The sequence below is a fragment of the Mauremys reevesii genome, linkage group 2 (assembly GCF_016161935.1).
Source record: "Mauremys reevesii isolate NIE-2019 linkage group 2, ASM1616193v1, whole genome shotgun sequence".
In the NCBI taxonomy this organism is placed as follows: domain Eukaryota; kingdom Metazoa; phylum Chordata; order Testudines; family Geoemydidae; genus Mauremys; species Mauremys reevesii.
This window is the reverse complement of record NC_052624.1, coordinates 134,600,404-134,627,689: the sequence shown is the minus strand read 5'-3', so window position 1 is coordinate 134,627,689 and position 27,286 is coordinate 134,600,404. Positions and strand designations below refer to the sequence as shown.

At 41.8% G+C, this 27,286-nt stretch overlaps 1 protein-coding gene across 6 annotated transcripts in view; it reads right to left on the bottom strand.

Moving 5' to 3' along the window:
* OTULIN (OTU deubiquitinase with linear linkage specificity) overlaps positions 1-27,286 on the bottom strand; it is a 49,140-nt gene that overhangs the window by 3,527 nt on the left and 18,327 nt on the right. For 2 of the 6 annotated variants that reach the window (XM_039524879.1, XM_039524880.1), the window contains exons 3-7: positions 24,934-25,269; positions 14,981-15,057; positions 13,925-14,019; positions 10,852-10,995; positions 1,678-1,803 (exon numbers count right to left, since the gene is read on the bottom strand). In XM_039524879.1, the coding sequence (XP_039380813.1) occupies positions 1,678-1,803; positions 10,852-10,995; positions 13,925-14,019; positions 14,981-15,057; positions 24,934-25,269 (778 nt within the window). The other 4 variants (XM_039524882.1, XM_039524881.1, XM_039524883.1 and 1 more) reach the window with 4 other exon arrangements.

Below are 27,286 nucleotides of genomic sequence, written 5' to 3'. Positions count from 1 at the left end.
TGGGTCATGACCCCATTTTAATGGGGTCACCAGGGCTGGCTTAGACTTGCTGGCACCTGGTGATGAAGGTGAAGCCCAAGCCCCGTGGCCTGGTGACGAAGGGGAAGCCCAAGGGCTTCATCCCTGGGCCATAGGGCTCAGGTTACAGGCTCCCTGCCTGAGGCTGAAGCCTTGGGCTTTAGCCCCCCCCCCCCCAACCCAGGGCAGTGGCACTTGGGCTCTGGGCCCCCCAACCTGGGGCAGCAAACTCAGGCTTCGGTCCCCACTCCTGGGGTCATGTAGTAATTTTTGTTGTCAGAAGGGGGTCACGGTGCAATGAAGTTTGAGAACCCCTGGAGTAAGCAGATTCCATACTGTAATAAGAAAAATCAAATGCTAATCTGTAAAGAGTGCAGCACTAGGGAAATGTTAGATAACAAATGATCAATGCTATAACGGCTATATGTACATACATAAACACACACAAATGATAAGGGGAGTAAAGGATCATTTTGCTATGTAAAGATTCAGTCAGTCATTCTATTACTGCTTGCAGCCATCCATCGCCCCACTGTCTCAGGTACTAAGAGCATTTGTCCAAAAGGGAACACACCTCTACTCTAACTAAGGATGTATAGTAAACATGAACCAAAATAGTGAGAGGGAACCTAGAATTATGTATTTATAGTAATAACATTTTATTTTGACAGACAAATCTATGCATCAGCTAATTCAAGGAGGTAAAAAAAAAGTTCCCACAAATTAGGAAACAAGAAAATTCATTAAAAATGTCACACTGTAGTGATGCAGTATAGTTCCTCACACCCTTCTGGTATTTTACATTTATATAGCATCTTTCATCCCTAAGGCTTCTAAAAACACTTTACATGGTACTACATAAATGCAGGAAATCCTTTCACCCCTGGGACTGAGAACAGCAGCTAGGTGGAGTGCCAGTAGACTGCTCAACAGCAATAGTGAGGGGGTAGATGGAAAATATTGGACCAGAGTGCCAGGACAAACCTCCAACTCCTTAGAAACAAGGGATCTTTCCATGCCCATGAAGACTAGAAATAGTCCTCAGTTTGTGAGGTCTCATCCAGAAAGCACACAGTTCTTCCCCAAATGAGCTCTCTTACTTGGAACACAATTATTTACTTAAGTAGGGTGAAAGGCTGAGTCACCCTCACAGGAGTGCTACACTACCAAGTAGTGCCATATAACATGAATTGTGGCACAAGATTAGTGCAACACTTACTGTGTTGCAGTAATACAAACCACATTGTCTCAAGCTGCCTCCTTCATTATGTGTGTATTATGTCCATCATAACATGAAGGTCTGATCAGTTCCATAACTGTATGGCAGGAATATCCTGGTAAAACTGCTCCAGGAATAGGTTACAGTCTTCCCACTTTTCTTGTGCTTTTAGGCAAAGAAATACTATGCCTTAACATGGAAGGGGTGAATTCAAAGATTTAAATATTAATCTAATACTAAAGAATTCTAAATTCCATTTTCTATTCTTAGAAGTTTTCTATTGCCTTCAATTAGTGTCATAAATTCCAGATATGTTAAGTAATTAATTACCCTTCCTAGAATAATAATTTTACTCTACTAGAATTTAGGTTGAATCGGTGGAGAGCTAAACATACTTATTTGTAACTCACTAAGGACAGTGAACATATAATTTATCCAACCTTCTTCCTTAGAAGTATTAAGTAGTCTTTAATTTCGTCACTTAGTTCTCCCATCTTCCTGCCCAGTTTCTGTCTTAGCTGCCACTCTTGGATCCAATCATATTTGCTCAGCAGCTTTTCTGGAAGCTACAAAGTTGAGAAAGAAAAACATGCAACTTATTAAGTCAAATCTTGGAAGTAAAATTGTCAAATTGTGATATTTTACTGAAGATATTGCTACGTATTGCTGCTTACAATGGTACCCTCATTCTTCAAAAAAAAGCTGTTGTGTACAAGTGCACACCAATTTTTTTCCCTTTTTTAAAAAAGGAAATGAGCTTGTTGCATCTCTTGTTAGAGAACAGCTGGAAATAAATCAGCAACTGGGAGATTAGCCCATTACCAGGCCATGAGCCAGCCACAAATCCTTTCCAATGACACAAATGTAATTAAAGCACAGGTGAATGGTAACAGCCACCAACTGCTGGTGGTTTGAGGGATTGTGTGAAATTAATATTGGTTCAGTTCCATATAAAAAGATATTCTTAGTAGACAGGCTAAGGAGCGAATGGGGATGAGGACTCGGCTAGTGGCAAAACATCCAAAACTTAATAGACTTAGGCCACCTAAATAAAGCTAAGGTAAGGCCAAGAGTTCCCCCCATATTGTGAATATTTTGTAGGCTTCACTATTCTTGAAGGAAGGCAAAAAGAGTTAGAAAAATTGCAAAATATTGTAACTAACTCTTGCTTTCTATTTATCCTTTTTATTTTGGCCTACATGCCCAACCCGCACATAAGGGGTTTCTTAAAACTTTATCAGCACAGCTTATGCTCACGCTGAATAACAATCAAAGATCTGCAGCAATTGTGTATTAATTGTCAAATACTAATGAGCTGAAATAATACAGTATTTGAAACTGATTTAGGACTAAATTTTAAGTGGCTTGAGAAAACTAACAGTCCAAAGAAATACATATTCAACCCAAAGTGTCTGGTGTAACTGAACTCTCGAAGTAGTTAACATATGATCAAAGAAAGGCAGACTTGGTTTAAGATTTCCCTTGAAAGAAAAGAAAGGGATAACTTAGGAGATGCTAGCATCCACATCTGCATAGATCCTAATTTCTTAAATATGTAAATTTTACCACAACAGCACAGAAGGATGATTTACTCACCTTGTAGTTACTTGAGTTCAAGATGTGTTGTCCCTAGAGCATAGTGCACTCAGTTACTTCAGGTTGCACGTGCACTCAGGACCACTGACTTTTCCCTAAGAGTGTCCATGTGGTCTATGCATGTACCTACACTCTCCTTGTGCTCTACGTTGAGGGAATAAAGGGGGCTGCCGCCATCTTAGCTCTTCTCTACTGTTAGCTCTCAGTAGGGGGAAACTAGGCAGTGGGGAAGGAGGCTGGGTAGTGCACTACACAAGAGGGGTAATACACCCCTAAGAACTCAAGTTACTGCAAGGTGAGTAACCCATCCTTCTCCTCCAAGTGACTGTCCTGACCTAGTTCTGAAGTGTGGCAAAGGGAGTGCTCCATCATTAACAAGTATCAGAGGGGTAGCCGTGTTAGTCTGGTTCTGTAGAAGCAGCAAAGAATCCTGTGGCACCTTATAGACTAACAGACGTTTTGCAGCATGAGCTCTCGTGGGTGAATACCCACTTCTTCGGATGCAAGACATCATTAACAGTTCAGCTTGATTTTCCAGCTTTTCCATGTCTTGGATTTGAGCGCCAAATTGAAATTTCACTTCTGTGGAATGTGCGACTCTTCCAGGCAGCAAACGTATGATACTTGTTAATGATGGAGCACTCCCTTTGACCAGGATAGCCTCTCTACATGCGAGGCAACATTTAAACCCCAGTGAATCAGGCATGTCCCTCACATGGAAGATTTTCACAGAGGAAATAAAACAAACCTTTTCAGCAGCAGGTAGCTAACTACTACTAAATAAACTAAGGAGAACAAACTCTGCAAGCAGCTGAGGCATGCACGAAGACGACACACTAAGCTCCGTCTCAAGCTGAGGCAGTTAAGGAACAGAGGCGATTTGCCCATGCAGCTCAGTCTGGAGCACTAAGTTATCATCAGTGCATGCGCAGTCTGAACAGACACTACCAATGAATCTCTCTGATCAAAGGTGCGTGGGGTGCATGCACACCAGGGAGCTCCCATAGGGTCAAAAGAAGAACCTGAGGTGTTGTGCAGATCCAGAGGAACAACTGGTGCAGAGACAATCCAGGAAGATTTTGGAGAGTGCTGAGGGACAACTTCCTGGTGCAAGTGCTGGAAGAACCAGCTAGGGGCCATGCTCCTCTTGACCTGCTGCTCACAAACAGGGAAGAATTGGTAGGGGAAGTAGAAGTGGGTGGCAATCTGGGCAGCAGTGACCATGAGATGGTTGAGTTCAGAACCCTGATAAAAGGAAGAAAAGAGTAGCAGAATATAGACCCTGGACTTCAGAAAAACAGACTGACTCCCTCAGGGAACTGATGGGCAGAATCCCCTGGGAGGCTAATACGAGGGGGAAAGGAGTCCAGGAGAGCTGGCTGTGTTTTAAAGAATCTTTATTGAGAGTTCAGGAAGAATAGCAAATATTGCAGGCAACCAGCTTGGCTTAGAGAAATCTTTGGTGAGCTTAAACACAAAAAGGAAGCTTACAAGAAGTGGAAACTTGGACAGATGACTAGGGAGGAGTATAAAAATATTGCTTGAGCATGCAGAGGTGTAATCAGGAAGGCCAAAGCAAAATTGGAGTTGCAGATAGCAAGGGATGTGAAGGGTAACAAGAAAGGTTTCTACAGGTATGTTAGTAACAAGGTCCAGGTCAGGGAAAATGGAGGACCTTTACTGAATGGGGGAGGCAACCTAGTGACAGATGTGGGAAAAGCTGAAGTACTCAATGCTTTTTTTGCCTCAGTCTTCACAGACAAGGTCAGCTCCCAGACTGCTGCACCGGGCAGCACAGGATGGGGAGGATGTGAGCAGCCCTCAGCAATGAAAGAACAGGTTAAGGACTATTTAGAAAAGCTGGACATGCACAATTCCATGGGGCCAGATCTAATGCATCCGAGGGAGTTGGCTGATGTGATTGCAGAGCCATTGGCCATTGTCTTTGAACACTCATGGCGACTGGGGGAGGTCCCGGATGATTGGAAAAAGGCAAATATAGTGCTAATATTTAAAAAAAAAAAAAAAAAAAGGAAGAAGGAGACTGCAGAGAACTACAGGCCAATCAGCCTTACCTCAGTCCCTGAAAAAAAAAATCATGGAGCAAGTCCTCAAGGAATCCATTTTGAAGAACTTGGAGGAGAGGAAGATGATCAGGAACAGTCAACATGGATTCACCAAGGGCAAGTCATGCCTGACCAACCTGATTGCCTTCTATGATGAGATAACTGGCTCTGTGGATATGGGGACAGCGGTGGACGTGATATAGCTTGACTTTAGCAAAGCTTTTGATAGCGTCTCCCACAGTATTCTTGCCAGAAAGTTAAAAAAGTATGGGTTGGATGAATGGACTATAAGGTAGATAGAAAGCTGGCAGAAAAAGCAGATGGTCATCTGGAGCAGAGTGCGTGCTAGAGTCAGTGAAGATAGCTCCACAGCTCAGGTCACAGAAGAAGAGGGTGCTGGCTCCAATGGCAACCACGACTGCATCAGAAGAAATCGTCCAAGTAGCAGAGGGTGCTGCAGTTTTGCCCTTCAAAGGAGCCCCAATCCAGTCCTTCCTTGTACCAGGTCGTCCTGATACAGAGCATGATGATCCTCATGACTTGGTAAGGGACAAGGAATTTCTGCCTCTTTTAAAAAGGCTTGGATGGGTAACTGCCCTAACCTTTGCTTTTATGGGAGTGCTTATGTCTCCCTGCCCTGGCTCTGCTCTCCGGAATCTCTTGGAGCCAAAGGTCTTGGAACTGCCCAGGACTGTAGAAGAGCAGCCATTCCTACCTTCTTCAGGCTGACATACAGCACGGGTCCCTAGCCAGAGGGTGTTCCTGCCTTCCTGGCCTCCTCCATGAGCAAGCTTTGGAGCAGAAACTCCCTGGACTGCCGACTTTCACTTAGGAACAACCTGTAGATGCCATACCTTGACAGGACAAATACTTCCCTCAAGGAGTGCAGACAGGTGTTGTGACAGCATGTGACCAGGAAGGGCTTATGTCACACAGTGATTTTTTGAAGCTGGGGATCTTTGGCTTACTCCCCTGCAACCACTGGGAGTTCAGAGTGTGGAGGAGTATTGAAACGGCTCCCTGTCATGGTGGGGTGTTCCAAAATAGGTAACCAACCCTGAAAGCTTGCTATGAAAATTGTAAAAACTTACAGAAAAAGCTGAAGTCAGCAAAAACACTGAAGCTCAGTTCTTAGGATCTAGGATGAAGACAGTGGTGGTCCGGCGGCAACCCCTTTTATTCCCTTAATGCGGAGCACCAGGAGAGTGGGGGCACACATGCAGACCACACAGACACTGCTACAGAAAAATCTCTGTTCCTGGGCACATGGAGTACATGGGCAACCTGAAGTAACTATAATTCACTACATAAAGGGACAATCACTCAAAGAGCCACCAAAATTCTATTTTCTTTTTTGGGGGGCATAATTATATCAATATCCATTTGAAGACAACATGCAATATCAGAATCTTAAAATCAGTATATTTTTAATTTTAAAAAAACTTTTTTAAACTCAGGATTGAAGTATTGCTAATTGCCTCTAATACACCTCCCTCGCATGCACTCTGCTACTCTCTTTACACCCATTGCTGAATGAATTTCAGCATAGCACAAACCTTACTATTCTATTATGGTAATCTGCCCTCCTTTTAAAAATTGCAAAAAAATAAAAACCCCACAATGATATATAGTTCAACATTTTTTTTTTTAAACACACAGTCTGATTGGTAGAAAAAGTTAATAAAATATGAAGTCAATATATTTTAAAACCTACCAAGTAGGAATTACACACCTCTAGGAAGCTCTCGTGCTCCAATGCTCTTTGATACAACCCCTCAAAGTGCATGTTGGGAGGTTTCATTTGCAGGAGGCAGGCAGTGGGGTACCCCTAGAGACTATTTTTATGAAGTCCTTTGTATTGTACTGTTGCTGCAGATGTAATCTGTGGCAGTATTGCTGTCAGAAGTTACAGGACAGCTTTTCAGCAGAAGTACACTGACAAAGTTATCACATTTTGGAAGTTTTAAAACTGGATTATATTAAAGGGATTAGAGCTTTATTGTATCAAAAGTAGTAGAAAACTAGGGCACTGATCCTTTCTATACCAAAATAGTTCTGTGATTAAAATATGACTCTACAATAAAGCAAACAAAATATCCATTTACTACTTGTAATGCCAAATGCACTTGTAATAAAAATCTCAAGGTAAAGTATAAATAACATTCAAAACATGCAAGAGTTCCTCATTATAAAGGTACTTTCAACGTGTCTCATTAATGAAATATCTGAAGCTAATCAGATTTTTTCACAAAAGCATTGTAACAAGAGCACTGTTCAACTGCCAATTACTTTGGCTAGGCTTGCATTAGAACATCATAGGATAATTTGACCAAACTCTGCAAACAAAGAAAAACATATCTGTCATGGGTTCTGAACATTGTGTATTAGTCCACAGAATCCGCACAGTTTCTAGTAGCAAACTTTTTTTTTTGAAAAGTGAATTTACTGCTGGTGAAGCAACGGAATGCAAGTATCAAAAGCTGAAACAATCTAGTTATCCACAGAAGTAATATAGAAACATTTTTGATATAAGCGTCACCATACTACCAATGCACCTCCAACTTGATGTATAGGTGTACGAGGGAGTTACTGAACTCAATACATCTTTCTCTTAATACCAAAAGATTACAGTTTCCAAGAGGAACAATACATTTAATCTCAAGGTAGTTATTCACAAACTGTCAAAGTTGCACTGAAGATTAATTCAATAGAAATCTCAAATATTTAATGGAAATTAAGGTTGTTTTTTTTTAATATTGTCACAAATACAATAAATTCCATATAGTGACTTTCATGCTATATAAAAGCAAGGAACCAAGAATAGCAGTTGAGGATGGAGGGTCCTGTGGTCAAATAACTGGGCTGTGACTAAGGAGACTTGGGTTTAGTGCCCAGCTCTAAGAATCACTTAATATCTCTTTCTGCCTCAATTTCCCACCCCCATCTTTAAATCTGGATTAATATATTTGTGACAGATATTGCAACTCCATGCAGTATCTTCATGGACCACTGTATTAAATGTGTGAATGGTTTATATGTGATTATGCTATTCCATGGGAGAGGGTTACCACAGCTCCTCTAGGAACTAAAAAGTGTGTGTGTGTGTGTGTGTGTGTGTGTGTGTGTGTGTGTGTGTGTGTGTGTGTGTGTGTGTGTGTGTGTGTGTGTGTGTGCGCGCGCGCGCAACTCTAGAGATGTACCACTCCCTCGGGAGGTTTGCATAGATGGTTCAAACTGAGTTTTCCCGAGATTCGAACAAAGTGACTTTGGTATAAGGTGAGTTTTGAACTGACAGAGGGCTCTCTTTCTGGTCCAGCAAATGAATCTGAGCTTTTGTCCAAGGGGGGTCACTATCCTGCTGAAGGGTCCATAGAATATGAGGGTTGGAAGGGACCTCAGGAGGTCATCTAGTCCAACCCCCTGCTCAAAGCAGGACCAATCTCCAACTAAATCATCCCAGCCAGGGCTTTGTCAAGCCTGACCTTAAAAGCCTCTAAGGAAGGAGATTCCACCACCTCCCTAGGTAACCCATTCCAGTGCTTCACTACCCTCCTAGTGAAAAAGTTTTTCCTAATATCCAACTTAAACCTCCCCCACTGCAACTTACGACCATTACTCCTTGTTCTGTCATCTGCTACCACTGAGAACAGTCTAGATCAGGGGTCGGCAACCTGCGGCACACATGCCAAACACAGCACGCGAGCCGATTCTGAGCAGCACGCAACTGCCTGCCGCAGTCCCGGCCCCCAGCTTAACTCAGCCCCCCCACCCATCACTCTCCCTTGCAGGGGCAGGAGGCAGAAGCTCGGTTTTGCAGCAGCCAAGCTTCCCCCTCCCCCACTTCTTCCCCCAGCATGGTGCTTTCCTGCCCCGCCCCCTCTCCTTCCCTGAGCCAATCAGCTGATGGCCCTAGCAAGGGGGAGGGGAAAGAGCAGCAGGGTGTACACAGCTCCCTAGAGGACGCAGAGAGAGGTAGGGAGGGGGTATTGGGGGAGGGGGTGGAACAGGGCATATCCCTTCCAGCCCCCTGCCATGAGCCGCTCAGGCCAGGGGGTGGGAGCACCCCTACAAGCTGAGCACCCCAGCCCTCTGCCCTGAACCCCCCCGACACACCCAGCCTTCTGCCCTGCACCCCCACACGCCCTAGCCCTGATCCCTGAACCCCCCCACACACACACACCCAACCTTCTGCCCTGATCCCTGAACCCCCCCCCCACACACACACCCAACCTTCTGCCCTGATCCCTGAACTGCCCCCACACCAGCCTTCTGCCCTGAACCCCCTCCCTCAGCCCTCTGCCCAGATGCCTGAAACCTCTGCCCCTCCCTCCCCTCCCCCCCGGTCGGGGGTCCTGGCCGCAGGCCCTGCTCAGCCTGCTGCCAGCCTAGGTGAACAGAACCCCAGGCTGGCAGCGAGCTGAGTAGGCTGGCGGCGTAAGATCAGCATTTTAATTTAATTTTAAATGATGCTTCTTAAACATTTTGAAAACCTTGTTTACTTTACATACAATAGTTTAGTTATATAATATAGACTTATAGAAAGGGACCTTCTAAAAATGTTAAAATGTATTACTGGCACGCGAAACCTTAAATTAGAGTGAATAAATGAAGACTTGGCACACCACTTCTGAAAGATTGCTGACCCCTGATCTAGATCCATCCTCTTTGGAACCCCCTTTCAGCTAGTTGAAAGCAGCTATCAAATCCCCCCTCATTCTTCTCTTCTGCAGACTAAACAATCCCAGTTCCCTCAGCCTCCCCTCAGAAGTCATGTGCTTCAGCCCCCTAATCATTTTTGTTGCTCTCCGCTGGACTCTTTCCAATTTTTCCACATTCTTCTTGTAGTGTGGGGCCCAAAACTGGACACAGTACTCCAGATGAGGCCTCACCAATGCTGAAGAGAAGGGAATCATCACGTCCCTCGATCTGCTGGCAATGCTCCTACTTATACAGCCCAAAATGCCATTAGTCTTCTTGGCAACAAGGGCACACGGTTGACTCATATCCAGCTTCTCATCCACTGTAACCCCTAGGTCCTTTTCTGCAGAACCGCTGCCTAGCCACTCGGTTCCTAGTCTGTAGCAGTGCATGGGATTCTTCCATCCTAAGTGCAGGACTCTGCACTTGTTCTTGAACCTCAGATTTCTTTTGGCCCAATCCTCTAATTTGTCTAGGTCCCTCTGTATCCTATCCCTACCCTCCAGTGTATCTACCACTCCTCCCAGTTTAGTGCCATCTGCAAACTTGCTGAGGGTGCAGTCCACACCATCCTCCAGATCATTGAAGAAGATATTGAATAAAACCGGCCCCAGGACCAATCCTTGGGGCACTCCGCTTGATACTGGCTGCCAACTAGACATAGGGCCATTGATCACTACCCGCTAAGCCCATTGGAAGGACGTTGACTCGTTAGGCCCATAAAACAGAGGGGCTATTTCTGCTGTATTTATTGATAAGCATGTAGAAACTTTCATATGTATTCTGTGCAAAGCTTTTGTCCCAAGAATAAACATACCTGCTCAGAAGGAGCTGTGTGGTAACTTGTAAATGCTGGCAATTGACTGTTCACAGCCCTTAGAGAAAGCAAAGCCATGTTGTTGGCCTAGAGGAAGACTGGCTTTCTGGGGATACCACACATACGGCAGGCAGCTCTGTAGCCTTAAAAAAAACACTATCAAAAGGAAGTAGGACAAGGGTCCCTACCCAGAGACATGTGATGGCTGGAGACCTGAGCCCTGCCTGATCACTCCTGGAATTGAGCACAGAAAAGGAATATAGGTGCAGTTATCTCTGAAACTGTGACATTAGTACGTCCTGATTTCACCAGCATGTTGTGATGACAGCTTCAGTGTTGTGTTGCTCGTGCAGTACAGCAACGAGGCCATAAAATTGCCCAATAGAGAACAAAAATGTTAGTTCTTACTTATCAGAAGACACAAGTTTGAAGCATACCAACGTTAAGTCCTCACTCCGAAGCCAGTCAGGAAGTTCAGAAGTTTGGCTCAGTGCCTGGAACAAGGTTGCTCTGAGAGCACAATAGTTATCACCTCGCACTCTCCTTATAGAGGTAAACTTCTGAGAAACTGCTTCGTATCCCTGTATAAGAATACAAAATAAATTGCAATAACTATGCATAAAATACATCAAACCTTTATTACTCCTGACATAACTGATCAAATTAAATGCCCAAATTACAGATCTATTTAACAGTCAACAGCATTTGGCCCAATATTCCACACACAAAGCTCAAACGCCTTTGTTGGAGAAATCTAATAGGAATAGAAGCTATAAACAAAACAACCCACCCATAGTAGCTGAAGTGAGAAACCAAACCAATCATTAGAAGTAGGAGTTTATTAGAAGGTTCAGGGAATTGTCAAAGTAACTTAAGGAGCACAAATCAGACTTTCACTGAAACCCGTGCTCCTGAATCTCTTAGGCACTTTTGAAAATTCTACATATTGTACCTTTTGGACCAAAGGACATTAAAGATATTGGCTGGACCATGTGAAATGTCAGCATCAGAACTAGCATGTTAATTAAAACATGTAGAATGATCCTGAACCAGCAGCTTACAACCTGCAGATGTTCTCAACGCAGGAGTTGAGGCTCCCTGGCAGGTAAGTGTGGAGACATGTGCATTGACACAGCCTGAAGCACATTTCTGTGTAAATATAGAGGACTCCAGTTTTATAACAGCATTAACAAAATTGTTAATTTTACATATTGAAAAAGTAGATTCTTCAACAATCATGCAAAAACTGACATTTCCCGCCTTTTTTAATCATACCCTTTGTTCAGCTACCCTCGCTCCACCCAAAAGCCACTTTGTTAGATGCCTCCTCCATCGAAGTATAAACTTTTATTGGGGGTCGGGGGACGGAGGATTGCAAAAGACAGAAAACACATAAGCCAAAAATACGATGCAGGATGGTTGTCCCACTGGCACAAGACACCCTGCATGACAGTGCTGAGAATTATGGCAATGGGTGCTTTAGAACTATACACAGACTGATTGAAAAGAAAAAACCTTGAATGGCTCTAAGCAGATATTTTTATTTCTGTTGAAATTGGCAGATACCAGAGGACTGTATAATTTGTATGAAAGTACAGCAGACAGTGTTTTGACACCCAGTTGCACAAGTATGACAAAAAACAGCCTTGCTTTAGTTCAGCTGTTACGAAGCAAAATTGCCATAGAGGTGTGTCTTGTTTACATCACACACTTGTACAATAATACAAGCAGGCATTAAATAAAAAACATTTATTTAACACTGCTTGTATTTCTAATCCAGTATCACAGTTTGTTTTGGGATGTCCTCCTCAAGAGAGGTAATTTTAACGATTGAGAAAAAAACTACGCGCACACACATGTTCTTGGGGTTTTTTCTAGGAGTATAGCCAGTCACTCTGTTGCAGTGCACTCTACCAATGCACTCACCAGCAGAACAAGGGAAGTTACCCTGAGGCATGATACCTTATAATCAATTCTGCCCTCACTGAGTTTTCTTGGTCAGGCCTGAACTGAAACCCAGCAACACTACAAATTTCATTCAACGGGTCAAATTCTGCTCTCATCTTGCAATAAGTTGCAAGAATAGAATTTGGCCTAATGACACTTAAAGCCCACTGCAAAGTAACAAGCACTCAAGGTCAATAAAAAGGCTTTTAAAAGTTGTTTTAAAAATACTAAAAACTGTTTAGGACCCCAAATAAACAGAATGTTTTAGATTAAAGAATTAAAAAATAAATCAAATTTAAAACAAGAGCTCTATTCTCTATGTTCTTATTCTATTCTAATCCCTATAGTCTGAGCATCTTTCAGCAGTTCATTAAGCAACATGACCACCTGTGGTTCATTCTCCCTCCAGCAAAGAAATGTGTGTATTTGAAGTGCTCTGGTAAATTTCTCTCCACCCAAAATACATACATGCTACGTGTTCATATTGAGAAAGCAAGGCCAAAGAACTAAGACTAAGCTGAAGATCAGTTCCTCCTTTGCTTATGTAGGAGGACCCTAAATCTAGATCGGGGTCAGCAATCTCTGGCACGCGGCTCACCAGCGTAAGCACCCTGGCGAGCTGGGCCAGTTTATTTACCTGCCACGTCGGCAGGTTCGGCCAATCGTGGCTCCCACTAGCCGCAGTTCACCGCTCCAGGCCAATGGGGGTGGCGGGAAGCAGCGGCAAGCACATCCCTCGGCCCATGCCGCTGACCCCGATCTACTGTTTTCCCCATACTACAGTCAATGGCGTTTACAGCTAAAGCAAAGTTTGGCCTTTATTTCTCTCATCAACTCTCAGAGATGAGAGCGATCTTTGAACTTAAGTAAAAAAAGTCTTTCATTTAAAGGGGAAAAAACTATTTTATAAATCTTGTATATTCTGTTAATGATTTTGCAAACTATTTAGCAATCAAAACAGATATTCCAAGAACTAGTTAGTAAAAAAATTCAGACAGATTAGGGATTTTTAAAATTCTCCCATTCTAGATCTACCTGAAAATAATGCTGTACACCTAAAAAAAGATTAATATAAGCAAGAGAACATGTGAAAAAACCCTGCCATTTTTCAAAAGAATTAAAGGCTCAGGTTCAAGTCTCAAACTTTTCTTTTTAGAAGTTATCATTTCTGGTCATCCACGCAGCCTCAGTGGCTTTCAAACTGCAAAGAAAGTGTCGGCAGCTATTTGTTATACACAGATAGAGGGTTTAAAATTGGTGGGCAGGAATCATCTCAATGACCTGGTACCACTAACATTTTCATGACAGTATCAATTAAAGTGCCTTTGTAGATATAAAACCTTAATAAACAAACAAAGTCTCTCAAAACTCTGTCACTGCCCTTAGCAGTTAAAGAAATGTAACGATTAAACTATTGTGAACAGCACGTAGCTCATACCTGTAAGCCAACGCAACATAAAAGAATCATGCACTTAATATGTGTTTCCAGGATATGGGCCTATTTTGGCAAAAAGTTACAAAAAACAAACAAAAAAAAACCTTCCGGGGGAGGGGGCGGCATACCTTTTTCATACGTTTTGCTACCGGTGTATTTCCTCTCCATTCTTTTTGGCAGTACTCTATGATGTCCATTTCAGGTGCAACACTGAGTTTATTTTCTGCCAAGATTGATCACATATAATACACATTAAATTTAGGAAAAGTATAAAACAGAGCTACACAATGAAGTGATTGTACTTTATTCATCAATACACTCAAAAATAAAACCAGTGCTAATCAAAGAAGTTGATGTAGCAGAGCTCATAGCCAATAAAAAAAATATCTTGTTAGTATCAGAAGGAAAAAAAAAAGCTCAGAGCAAGCAAAAATTATGGTGTGATCCAGCAAGGAAGGGACCCCAGCAACTCCTCCTCCTCCCCCCCTCCCACCCCCTGGGGAAAAACAAACAAAACAAAAAGCCTGAAAAGGAAAGAGACTGGTAAACTCTCTCCATCCCTCAGCAGACAGAGAGAATGAAAAGAGAGCTTCCCTCCCCTTCCCTCAAAAAGTAAAGAGACAGGTGCAAGAACCCCACCCACATTTATCAAACACTTACTAGTTAAGTATGGTAGGAGAAGTTTATTTCCCCAAGCAAGGCTGAGGAACACAACCTTTCCTAGAAATCCCACAAACTTCTATTTCAAGTAGTTAGTAGTGATGCGCTAGCAGTGAACAACACTGACCATAGATCCCAGCACTGGGAACTTTCATATTGCCTATTAGCTAGTAGTGTTTGATAAATTTTTCAAGCCCTGTTACACATGTACAAGCACAACACACAAAGGTCATCCATCATCAACTCTTTCAATTGGCTGTGAGGAAATTTTGAGAGCGAAGGAGATAAAAATTACAGGTAGACTGTAAACGTCTGATTGTAGCCAAAGTGATTTTATATTACATAGTTTTCACTGGATGAAAATGAGCATTGTGTTCAACTGTGAGCAATAACCGCCACCACATTTACACACAGATATAGTTGAGCACAAGATCTTTGCAGAGGAGGGCAATAAAGCTAGAAGTGTTGTTATAATAAGCTATTCTACTATATTTGTGTAATGACAGACTAAAGTTCAAATGTACCTGAGGAGCCTGTCTCACAAACAGGTAATGTTTTTTCTCTCTCTATTTCTTCTGCATCACGGTACATGTCCTCTTCACTGAAATAACATTGATACACACTTCATGTAAAACCATAGATCTGGTTGGCATTGACATTTACTCCATTTACCACTGGATGTAGTAATGTAAATCATTCTCAAAAATATTACTAGAAAATTCTAGTAATTTTACTAGATTACTAGAAAATTTTAAGATTATCTACATTATGCATTTTTAAAGGAAATAAAAATCTTAATTATGTGGTGAATGCTTCCCCCAAAACAAGAGAGTTAGGTAGATCATATTCTCAATTCCAGGACATCCATGCCAGTAATAGATTACTGCCTCCGGCCCTAATATGTGCTCTGCTGGTGATGTGAACCCCACTGAAGACCACATGGAATGGTAAAATACATCCCCTTTTTATTTTGTAATTATTTTTCAGTTCTTTATTTTCACAATATTAGCCAGCTCTAGCTATGTTTAAAGGGCCTTAATTACTGTTATTTATCATGTGTGATAACACAAGTACTGTAAAAATATATAAATTAAAAATACAATACTTACCTTGACCCTATGCACAGACTCTAACTGGGATTGAACGGCAGTAAAAAGCATGCTAAGGTGTCATACTGAGTAGGAGCCAGTAATCCATGATTGATTTGGATGTCATGAACTTGAAAGACAAAAGCATGTCTTAAATACTGATGCACTGCATATTCCTCTAACTGATTCTGCCAGGCATTCAGCATAAAATTACATCATAATCTGACCGTAACACAATCTCAGCCTTAGAAAACTTATTCATGAAGTTCTACTCATTTGCTCTTTACTAGAATGGAAAAAAATACTTTTACTTGCACTTCAAAATCTTAACACCCCCCCACACTGCTTTCCATGAGGAAGAAAAAAAATTTACAAGACTGTTATGAATTAGTCTCTACTAGCAATTATTCTAGTCTATGCTTCTATGTATTATTAATTAGCATCCAGTACAGTGCCCACAATATGCCTGGCATTGTTCAAACAGAAACAAAAGTAGTGTCCTCCCCAAAGAGCTAACACCCTGAACAAGACATACAGCTGAAGGGCAGAGGGAAAAGGAACAACAAATGGACTGATGTGGTCAGGTAGTAACTGGATATGTTCTGTTAAAGTTTAAAGAACATGGTTTTTATTATTTATAGCCTTAATAACATTGTTATTTATAGCTCTTTATTTCTTTTATTCAAGTCTATCCCACTTATCTTACAAAAATGAACTACAATGTCTGAAATTATTTGCAGAAATACCTTCATGGCCTAACTCATTAGTCCTCTCCACACCAGTCTGAACATGCTAACCACAACTGTGCTTAAAAGTACAGTTATCAGGGTTTTAGGACAGTTTCCATGATTGTGGGGAGGGATCTTTTTATTCTGAAAACAGTAACGCCATAAACAGCCTGTTGCACAATGTTATGGCATAAATTATAAGATTTGTTTTCAGAAAAACATTGCTCTCGACTGGCCAGAAAAAAAAAAAGAGTGACTCAGCTGTGGCCAAGCATAGGGGAGGCTAGCAAACTTTCACCTATAGAGCAGAAGACCTACAACAGTTTCAATTTAGACTTTACTAAGACCTGAAACTAAATGACTGAAAGTCTGCATAGCTAAATGCTATTCGATTTCTAAGTTTACACATCTATGCTTATGAATTTTAATCTCATATCTGTGATAGAACTGATTATCTGTACTATGTATAAAGTAGGACTCAACCAAGATTCTTCAAGGAGGCTCAAACAACCTTGGAAGACACCAAATTGTTAGCATCACATTATCTGAATATTAATTGCTTTTAAATAGTCCTATTAAACTATTTATACTCAGAGCCATAAATCTCCTTCCCGAAGATTCAAACAATATCATAAATAGATTATAAATAGACAATTGTTTTCTGTGACAAATCTTGGTAAGACTGAGTTGTCTTAAGGGGAAAGCTGTTAATCACATAAAATAGATTCTCATTAAAGATTATATATTTTGGAGTACACTCTCCACCAGCTGTGACTAGGAACCTGAAAATAGATTTCTGTACATGCCAAGATATGATGAAAGATTTCTAACAGAAATATCATAGACAGGCTCCTTTTTCCAGTATACTTGCTCAGAGGTGTTCAGGCAGCTAGAGTAATCCACAGTTAACAGGCACAATGACTTTAAATAGTATTTCATCAAGTACCTGTAACTAGACATTAAAGTTTCACAACACCTTTTGATCTTGAGTAATGACAGTAAAGCTCAAACATTTTCTGTAAGTTCTCTTTGGAAACCTATTCTATTACAGGGAAGGCTGATACTGACCTATATATGTAGGTTACCAAACTCCTTCCATTATAAGAGATACTTGCAAGTTCTACACCCCACCTCACACCCTCCCCATCCTGAGTCTGATGCCAGATAAGTACCTTTTCTTTGTCCTTGAAAATTCTGTTCAGTTTGGCTGACATATAAACTTTGAGTCACCATTTTCCTTTTGGGAGAAAGGTATGTTACCATTGAACATAATGGGTTTTTTTCCTTTTGTTTAAAAAAAAGGTAGTAAGTTACATGTAAGAAAACTACCGTATTTTCCGGCGTATAAGGCGACTGGGCGTATAAGACGACTCCCTAATTTTCCAGTTAAAACATAGGTTTTGGCCTATACTCGCCGTATAAGACTACCCCCCCTTCCGAGGCAACACCATTTAATAACATCAGATTTGATTTAAATAATTTTAATTAAAATGGTTTTGACTTACCGGTACTTACAGGGAGTCAGAGGGCTCTGGGCTGCCCGCTGCGGCAGGGAGCCCAGAGCCTTTTAAATCCCAGCCGCGGCGGGGAGTCAGAGGGCTCTGGGCTGCCCGCTGAGGCGGGGAGCCCAGAACCTTTTAAATCAGCACAGGGACGTTCTGTATGTAGCCGAAGCTACAGTATGTTTATACCCGGCGTATAAGACGACCCCCGATTTTTGGGGATTGTTTTTTAGTATAAGAAGTCGTCTTATACGCCGGAAAATACGGTATATTAAAAGAAGGCTATTTAGGATGCAAAGTTGACCACTTGAAAATTCTGACATTTTATAGAATCACAGAACTGGAAGGGACCTCAAGAGGTCATCTAGTCCACTCCCCGGTACTCGTGGCAGGGCTAATTGTCTAGACGATTCTTGACGTGTTTGTTTAGGGAGGCTGTGGAATCTCCACTGGAGATTTTTAAAAGCAGGTTAGACAATTTATTCCAATGCTTAACCACCCTGACCATTAGGAAGTTTTTCCTAATGTCCAACCTAAACCTCCCTTGAAGCAATGGGTTTAAATTGCAGCAATTTAAGCCCACTGCTTCTTGTCCTATCCTCCGGTTAAATTTTTTTTTCCCCCTTCCTCCTCCTTTTAACAACCTTTTCCCTTTTACATACTTGAAAATTATTATGTCAGCTGTCTCTTTTCCAGACTAAACAAACCACATTTTTTTCCAATCTTCCCCTAATAAGTCATGTTTTCTAGACCTTTAATCATTTTTGTTGCTCTTCTCTGGACTCTCTCCAATTTGTCCACATCCTTCCTGAAATGTGGTGCCCAGAACTGGACACAGTACTCCAGCTGAGGCCTACTCAGAGCAGAGCGGAAGAATTACTTCTTGTGTCTTGCTTACAACACTCCTAACACATCCCAGAATGATGTTTGCTTTTTTTGCAACAGCGTTATACTGTTGACTCATATTTAACTTGTGGTCCACTATGACCCCAGATCCCTTTCTGCAGTACTCCTATCTAGGCAGTCATTTCCCATTTTGTATATGGGCAACAGATTGTTCCTTCCAAGTGGAGTACTTTGCATTTCCTTATTCAATTTCATCTTATTTACTTCAGACCATTTCTACAGTTTGTCCAGATCATTTTGAACCTTAATCCTATCCTCCAAAGCACTTGCAACCCCTCCCACCCTGGTATCATCTGTGATCTTTATAAGCGTACTCTCTCTGCCATTATCTAAATTATTAAGATATTGAACAGAGCCAACTCAGAACTGATCCCTGCGGGACCCCACTTGTTACATCCTTCCAGCATGACTGTGAACCACTGACAACTACTCTCTGGGAATGGTTTTCTGACCAGTTTTGCACCCACCTAATAGTAGCTCCATCTAGGTTGGATTTCCCTAGTTTATTTATAAGAAGATCAAGCAAGACAGTATCAAAAGCTTTACTAAAGTCAAGATATACCACGTCTACCACTTTCTCCCTCCCCTCCCCCCCCAAGGCTTGTTACCCTGTCAAAGAAAGCTATCAGGTTGGACTGACGCAATTTGTTTTTGACAAATCCATGCTGACTGTTACTTATCTCCTTATTATCTTCTAGAAGTTTACAAACTGATTGCTTAATTATCTGCTCCATTATCTTTCCAGGTACAGAAGTTAAGCTGACTGGTCTGTAATTCCCTGGGTTGTCCTTATTTACCTTTTTATAGATGGGCACTATATTTGCCCTTTTCCAGTCTTCTGGAATCTCTCATGTCTTCCATGACTTCTCAAAGTTAATCGTTAGTGGCTCAGATATCTCCTCAGTCAACTCCTTGAGTATTCTAGGATGCAATTCATCAGGCCCTGGTGACTTAAAGACATCTAATCTGTCCAAGTAATTTTTAACTTTGTTTCCCTAGTTTAGCCTCTTCTGATCCTACCTCATTTTCACTCACATTCACTATGAGAGACGTCTAATTACCACCAACCTTCTTGGTGAAAACCAAAACAAAGAAGTCATTAAGCACCTCTGCCATTTCCAAACTTTCAATTGCTATGCAACCTTATTCTGCTTTCTTGTGCATATACATTAGGATATTCCTTAGTTACATGATCACATGCTATTTTTTCAATTCAGTGCACAGGATGGATGGAACTCAGTTCCACAGTGAACGCAATTGTTTGTAAGATCTCTGCCGCATCTGCTGCAGAAGCTGGGAGATGTGTAGTGAATGAGATAGTGGACTGAAGGAAGAAAAAGCATAGTCTTATGGTTAAGACTGATGAACACCACATAGAAGTCATTTGTATCCCTGCTTCCATCAGAGTTTCTATGTGATACTGAGCAAGTCACTTAAACCAAAGTATTTCCAGGTAATTGTGTTCCAAAATTTCCCAGGTGCCCAACTTTAATCATCCAGGGCCTGCTTTTCAGGAGTGCCAAGTACTTACAAACAACTGCGGATGAAGTAAATGAACTGCAGATGTTTAGCATCTCTGTCACTAAGGCAGTGTGGTCTGGAAAAATGAACAAGAAACCAATGGATCATCTGCCTCCTGTATATCACAGGACACCAACATGATCCTGCATCCATCCACACATTAAACCCAAAAACTGAAATTAGCCCAAAGTATTACACTCTCAGGAGACTAGACTATTGTGTGCCATGGGCAAAGAACAGGAGGGACCGAGGTGCACCATAGACCTAAGCACCCCACAATGGCAGGGAAATGATTGAGATATCCCTAGACGATCGTGGCAGGTGATCGCACCCACACACTGCAGAAGGTGAAACCCCCCTGCAGGCACTGCCAATCTGACATAGGGGGAAAATTCCTTCCCAATTCCACATATGACAATCAGATCCTGAGCATGCGAGCAAGAACTTGCCAGCCAGAGAGAATGCTCGGTGCCACCTCAGAGCACAGGTCCACCCTGCCCAGTGTCCCATTTCTCCAGCTGTGGCCATCTTCTATCCTTCAAAGGACCAATTAAAATAAAAATCATAATACATTGTGGGGTAAGGGGGAGGATCCCTTCCTGGGCCCTGCAGGTGGCCAGCTGAAACCCTGAAGCATGATATTTTAGGAACATGAGACATAAACCAGAAGTGAGCCTCAGGGCTGCTGAGCTCTGCCCCCTACCATTACAAACAACCTTGTCATACAATTGCACTCACACATTTTTCCTGCTCTCTCAAGTTGTTTTTCCCCACAACTCCTACTGTGGAGTTTAAAAATCCCAAGTACTTATCCCGGTTCTGCCACTCATTCATTGTGTGGCCTCAGGCAAATCTGTCTCAGTTTCCATCTGCAAAATGGGGATAATGCTCTCATTTCTCTGTGGAGATCAATTCATTAATGTTTGTGAGGCACTCTGATATTATGGGAATGAGTACCCTACAAAAGGCCAGGAAAAAATGAATAACTCTGTATTCACAGCAGCTTTGGATGGTGTTCAGTAAATAGATATGGGATCATTAAGAGATACAAGAATAAAAATATTGGACCGCTACCTCATTCTCTTATCACTATCCAATCTGTGCATTGAATGAGGCAGGGGTCCTATGGAAAAAAAATGCACTGGAATACAGGCTTTAATTAACGGCCTGTATACCAAAGAACAAGAAAGGTGAACTGAAGTTAAATGAGCAACCTAACTTTAACACTAAGTTTCCAGTGTTCGACTTAGCATTCTAAAGAATTTTTTTTCCAGGAACGTTTTTTGTATGTAATAGTTAATTGATTTCAGGGCAAGATAATAGCCAATTCTTTTAGGATACTGCCCCACTTTCTGCTTGCAGAGCGTCTGCAAAATTGGTGTGAGCAGCACTTGCTTTAAAATTTAGAGTGAAACACACTCTCAAGTTGAGTGTACACAAAAAAGGTTGCACCTCCTGCAATTTCTCACTGTATCTGGGTCAAAGGAAGAGGCAGAAATTTCTTCTCAAAACAGGTACCATTAGAAAAACTTGAGAATACAATGGGCATAAAGGAAGATTACCTGAATAGAACAAGAACCCCAAACAGGCTGTAAGTAAATCTTCTACTTTAAAGTCAAACAAACATTAATAGTAGTTCTTAAATAACACTTAGATGAAGCAGATTTTGTTCTATTGTAAAAACAGGAAGGAAGGAAGATGGTACCCAAGAACTTTAAAAGGGGGAGAAAGATCTGCATGTTGTACACACCAGGATAAAAATAACCCCAGATATTTGTAGGAATCTTAATGGATAATGTAACAGAAGTTCAAAGAGGAGAAGTAGTAAGGATGAGAATACCACAAGTTAGGGCAGACCAAGAATTTTCGGAGTGGCCAAAGAAAAAAAGAATGATCATGTAAAAAAATTAAACACAAACAAACCAACACCCTACAAATGTGGGGGGGGGGGGGAGAGAGACGGAGACGACGACACAATAGCCCAATCCTGCAAAACAATTAATATGACTAGTCTCCATTTACTTCAACAGGACTAAACAAAGAAGCGTTACCAGGGCTGAGACCACAGGATTCAAAATAATACTGTATGAAGGTGGGGGCGGGGGGAGGACAGAAGAGTTCCGGTTTTATTCCATTTATGGTACAGTTAATTACCATTTTTATTTTAAAAATTTAAAATGAGATCTTAAGGGAGGATTATGTAAATCCTTTTTAATGATGGTGATGAGTATCTGGACTTATCAGTATTATGAATACAGCTAATCAACTGCATAAATTATATGGAAGCACAAAAGTCTTTATTATACAGCAACAGCTAATTAAAAAAATTAAAATAAGTGAAAAAATAGAGGAGGCTGACTTCATGAAGTCTATGAGATCAATCTACGAGAAAACAGAAAAACTATTTATGTGCTGGAAGTTTCAAATACATAAAATTGCAATACTTGTTTAAGGGGATTACTTACTTAAATGGCAAGTTTGTGAAAACATGAAGTCGCATTTTCAAGCCAACGTTCATACTTATTCACTTTTCTCAACTAAATTAAAAATAATGCTTTTTGATAAGCACCTTAGAAAACATCAGGAAATGAATAATTTTGTACTCACGGTACACATTGGATGGTGCTTAGTAAATAAGGCATGGGTCACAGAATAATAAGGCTAAAGCATTCCCTTGCTCTACCATTTTATCAATCTATACGAAGGAAAAGGAGTAGCCATATTTATTTTCTTTTCACTTTCCACTATTTATAAATACCAATTTAAAACTTCAATAGGTTCATTTCCCTAAAGATTCCCACAGCCCTCCCACTTTGAGTACACCAGTTTCTCTTATGGAGTCTTTGAAGCAAATCCCCAACTTTATCCTACTTCTCATGCAAGTAAGAGATCACGGATTTGTGCCTGATGTGTGTGTGTATATATTATATATAAAAAAAACAACACACCACACCACCCCCTCTACCCCGATATAACACAACACAAATTCAGATACAATGCGGTAAAGAAGTGCTGTCGGGGGGGGTGGGGGGGGAGGGGGAGGAGAAGAGCTGCGCACTCCAGTGGATCAAAGCACTTTCGATATAATGTGGTTTCACCTATAACGTGGTAAGATTTTTTGGTTCCCGAGGACAGCGTTATATTGAGGTAGAGGTGTGTGTATATAGATATATAGAGAGAGATTGATTATTTCTTATCCTGCTCTCATTTCAATAAGGGCTTGTCTACACTCAAAATGCTAGAGCAGCACAGCTGCGCTGCTGCAGCTATGTCAGTTGCACTTCAGTGTAGACATTACCTATGCTAACGGGAGAGATTCGCCCATCGGTGTAGGTAATCCACCTCCCTGAGGAGCAGTAGCAAGGTCGTTGGAAGAATCCTTCCAGTGTCAACGCAGGGACTCAGGTTGGCTTAGCTACACCACCCAGGGGTGTGGATTTTATCTTATGCCAACCTAATTTTCTAGTGTACACCAGGTCTTAGAGTTTTGCCTTTGTTCTTGAGGGAAGCAAAATGTTTTCTTCACATACCAGCATTCCTCTATATTTAAGTCAAACCTTTCTTTAAAAGGTCAGGGTCAACAGATCAAAACTCTAGAAATACACTGGGTTGGAAAAGTTCTTGGAATAAAACTAGTTAATTAAACTAATCCTGAAGATCCAGCAGAGGGTGCTCACAAAATCATCAACTAGTTCCCATCCCGCCATCTGCTCACCTCCCCATTTTTCCTTAATTTCTCCTTTTAAAGATTGCAGATGATGTTTAAACCCATCTACTCTTGCGGTCCTTGCAGACAGAACTTCCACTGAGTACAAAACATCAGAGCACAGAGCATTCTTCCATAAGAGATACTAAGAATTTTAAGATAATAAAATATGTTCTTATTCCCAGTAGTTAGCCCTGCCCCTAGAATTACACGTTTATAAGATTGGTCCCTTGGTTTACAGTACCACCTTGTGTTCCTACAATTCTCAAGGCCCTGCATCCAGCCCAAAGGTCTTCAAAACTCATCCACAATTCATAGCAGTCCCCTTTGGCCAGTCTAGAAGGAGTACCAAGAGATCCATCTACCCCACAGGCAGTGATGAGCTGCCAAAATCTTAACAACCGGTTCCCTGTAAAAAGTTCTGATTTAAGAGGGGGGCGAGCGGGGGAGGGGCTGGGGCAGACGTACTTGTGGGGCTGGGAGCCCCTGCAGGGCCTGGGGCAAATTGCCTAGAGCTTGCAGCCCTCTTCCCCCCCTAACCGTGCCGGCAGCTCAAAGCAGCAGGACGACTCCAGAGCTCAGCTGAGCTGCCCAGCTGGTGCTGGCGGCTGGCCACACTGCAGCTGGGGGGGGGAAGCGGGGGAGGGGCCTGGGGAGCTTCAGCCTCCCAGGATTCCCAGCTGGGGAGCAACAGGATGGTCCAGCCCACAGACCGGAGTTCTTTGCCCACTCCCTGGCCCTTTAACAACCGGTTCTCCACAGAGGTCTAATTTTAGCAACCAGTTCTTGGGAACCTATGGGAACCTGCTCTAGCTCGCCACTGCCCACAGGTTACTGAGACGCAGCCAAATCCCTTAAACTCAGGAAGTGAAAGATTCAAGCTAAGTGTCATGCAGCAATAATGAACACTAATTACCTACATGCAACTATTAATTCCTTTGCATTCATGCCTATTTTACTTACATTAATATTAAACACAGAAATTAAGATACCTGATTTACAGCAAACTTTCGATAAAAAACTCACTTGTCTACAGAGGATTCCTTTGCTGAAGAGCTACTTGACACTGACAGCTTTACTTCACAGTTTTTATGGGAATCGGGGCTGATCGGGGATGTCTTCAGTTGATGTACCTGAGCAGCTTTTCCGTGTCCTGAATGTGCACGTTCTTTTTTGGTTTCTAATGTAGGTTTCTCTTTCTGGTCACCAGCTGCACTTGCTGAAGAAGGTTCATCACTGGGAATATATTTTTCCTTTTCACGTCTAGTCAAATTTATCATTGCAGTATTTTTCTTCTGTGACTCTTCTGCACTAGCCGAAGGGCCAGTGGACTTGCGTGTCTTTCGCTGAAACATACCCTGGCTTTGAAATACATAAATATTTAAGTACATTCATGAGAATGAATGAGTATATTTTTGCCAAAAGGTACAATATTTTGATACAAAGTATCTCCTGGCTGTCCTTAATGTCAGAAAATTTTGATATGAAGATGTATGAGATCATCTAGCCAGCGCAAGATTCTTAGCTACAATGTCTATTTTCTAACATGGTGGTTCTCAAATTTTTTTATTCTACAGACTACTGCTTAAGCTAAAGTTGCTCTCTTAGACACCTGCCCTTTCATATACCACGTATACCCTAAAACGCCATTGGGATTAACCAATAGTCATGCACAAGTCTAAGAATCATTATTCTATTGCTTTATCCATTTCAGTTTTAAGTTACTCTGGAGAAGGTACTTCTAGTGCTTTATAGATATCACAGAGAAAGTTATATGCATCAGAAATAAAAATACAAACCCAGAAATCATCTCTAATATTGTGAAGTGTATTTACAATAATAGACATGAACTGCACCTCTTTTCTGCTACACTTCTCCCAGCTTTATACATTGTACCTTAGCACCTCTCCTATTGTTCCCTTTAGCGTTTGCCTTTAATCACTCCTACCATTTGGCAAGCTCTCAGTTAATGAATCCCAAGTCCAACTCCCGCAGGACATTTCTGAAAATCTACATATTCTGCTAAACCTGATAAACACCATTTTATTCTATGTATTTAACCTTTCCATACCTTTAGATTGTGAACTTTCTGAGGGAATGGATAATTATTGAAATGCCATTTACATTTGTAGCTCTAACTAAAAGGACACTGAAATCTGATCAGCAATAAAAAAAATGAACTAAAAGTTTTCAGATACCAGATTTTCCTTGGACCCCACTGTCAATTTTTTGGTCTCCCAATCTTTAAAAAAAAAGTCTCTCTCTCAAATGTCATTTGAAGACCCCAAATAGGGCAAACTGAATATAGGGCAACAGTGAAATTGACTATATACAAACTAAACCAGATGGAAAAATGTCTGTATCCACTTTACTATTTCAGTTATGGTAGTCTTCAGCATCACTTGCATCTTGTAATAGCAGCAGATAAAATATGTACAAACAAGTTCTAAGTTTGTCTCCATTTAAAAAAAAAAGAAGGTTTTTACTTCTTTAATAACCCTAAAACAGCCTTCTCTTGTTTTCATTTTTACCCTTCAGACACTTACCCATGGATAGGATGCTCAAGTGCTATTAGTTGACTCTCAATAAGGGAACAAAACAGTAGACTTTGTCTAAGTCACATGACAGCTCTGTGCTTCAATTATTAAACTGAGGTTAAGTAACTAAAATGGGTGTGGTGAGGATTAATTGATGTTTGTAACCTACCTGTAAATGTTAAATGACAAGATTTATAATTACACTAAAATACCTGAACGCAATATTCTAGTTGATTTATACGCTAAATCTACCTCTCGCAGAAAAGACAGACAATCTTTACAGCGCTTATAAAACTTTCCAACAAGGTTAATGCGAAATCACGCAAGTCTATGTGCCTGGTTCCCGTTCCAGCCCAGTAGCTATTTATATACAATATTCAGCCCTGACACAGAAAAGGAGCAAACAAATGTAGAAGACCCGCCAATGAAACAGTCTCCGCCAATATGCTGCCAGGGTGACTTTAAAGCGCCGCACAAACCCCGTTTCTCTCTCGCGCGCCTGCAGCCGGGGAAGGACTCACCGGGCCGGTTGTTACTCAGCCTGGGTCCGTCCCTGCTGCCGCCGCAGCCGCGCCCGGCTCACAGGCCGCTTCTCCGCGAGACCGTCCCTCCCCTCGGGCAGCCCCGCGCCGGCTCCGGCTCCCCCGCCCGCGCCGCGGCCCGGCGCTGGTGCCTTTGTACCGTTTCTCTCACTGTCATCGAGTTCGGCGCTCGGGGGCCGGGGCTGGCGCCCGCTGCGCTTCCCTCCGGGCTGGCGCCGGCCGCGAGCCCGCTTCCGCCGGAAGTGTTGGCCGCTAGTTATGCCCCATGCAGGTTCCGGGGCGGCGGTATGTGCTACTCAG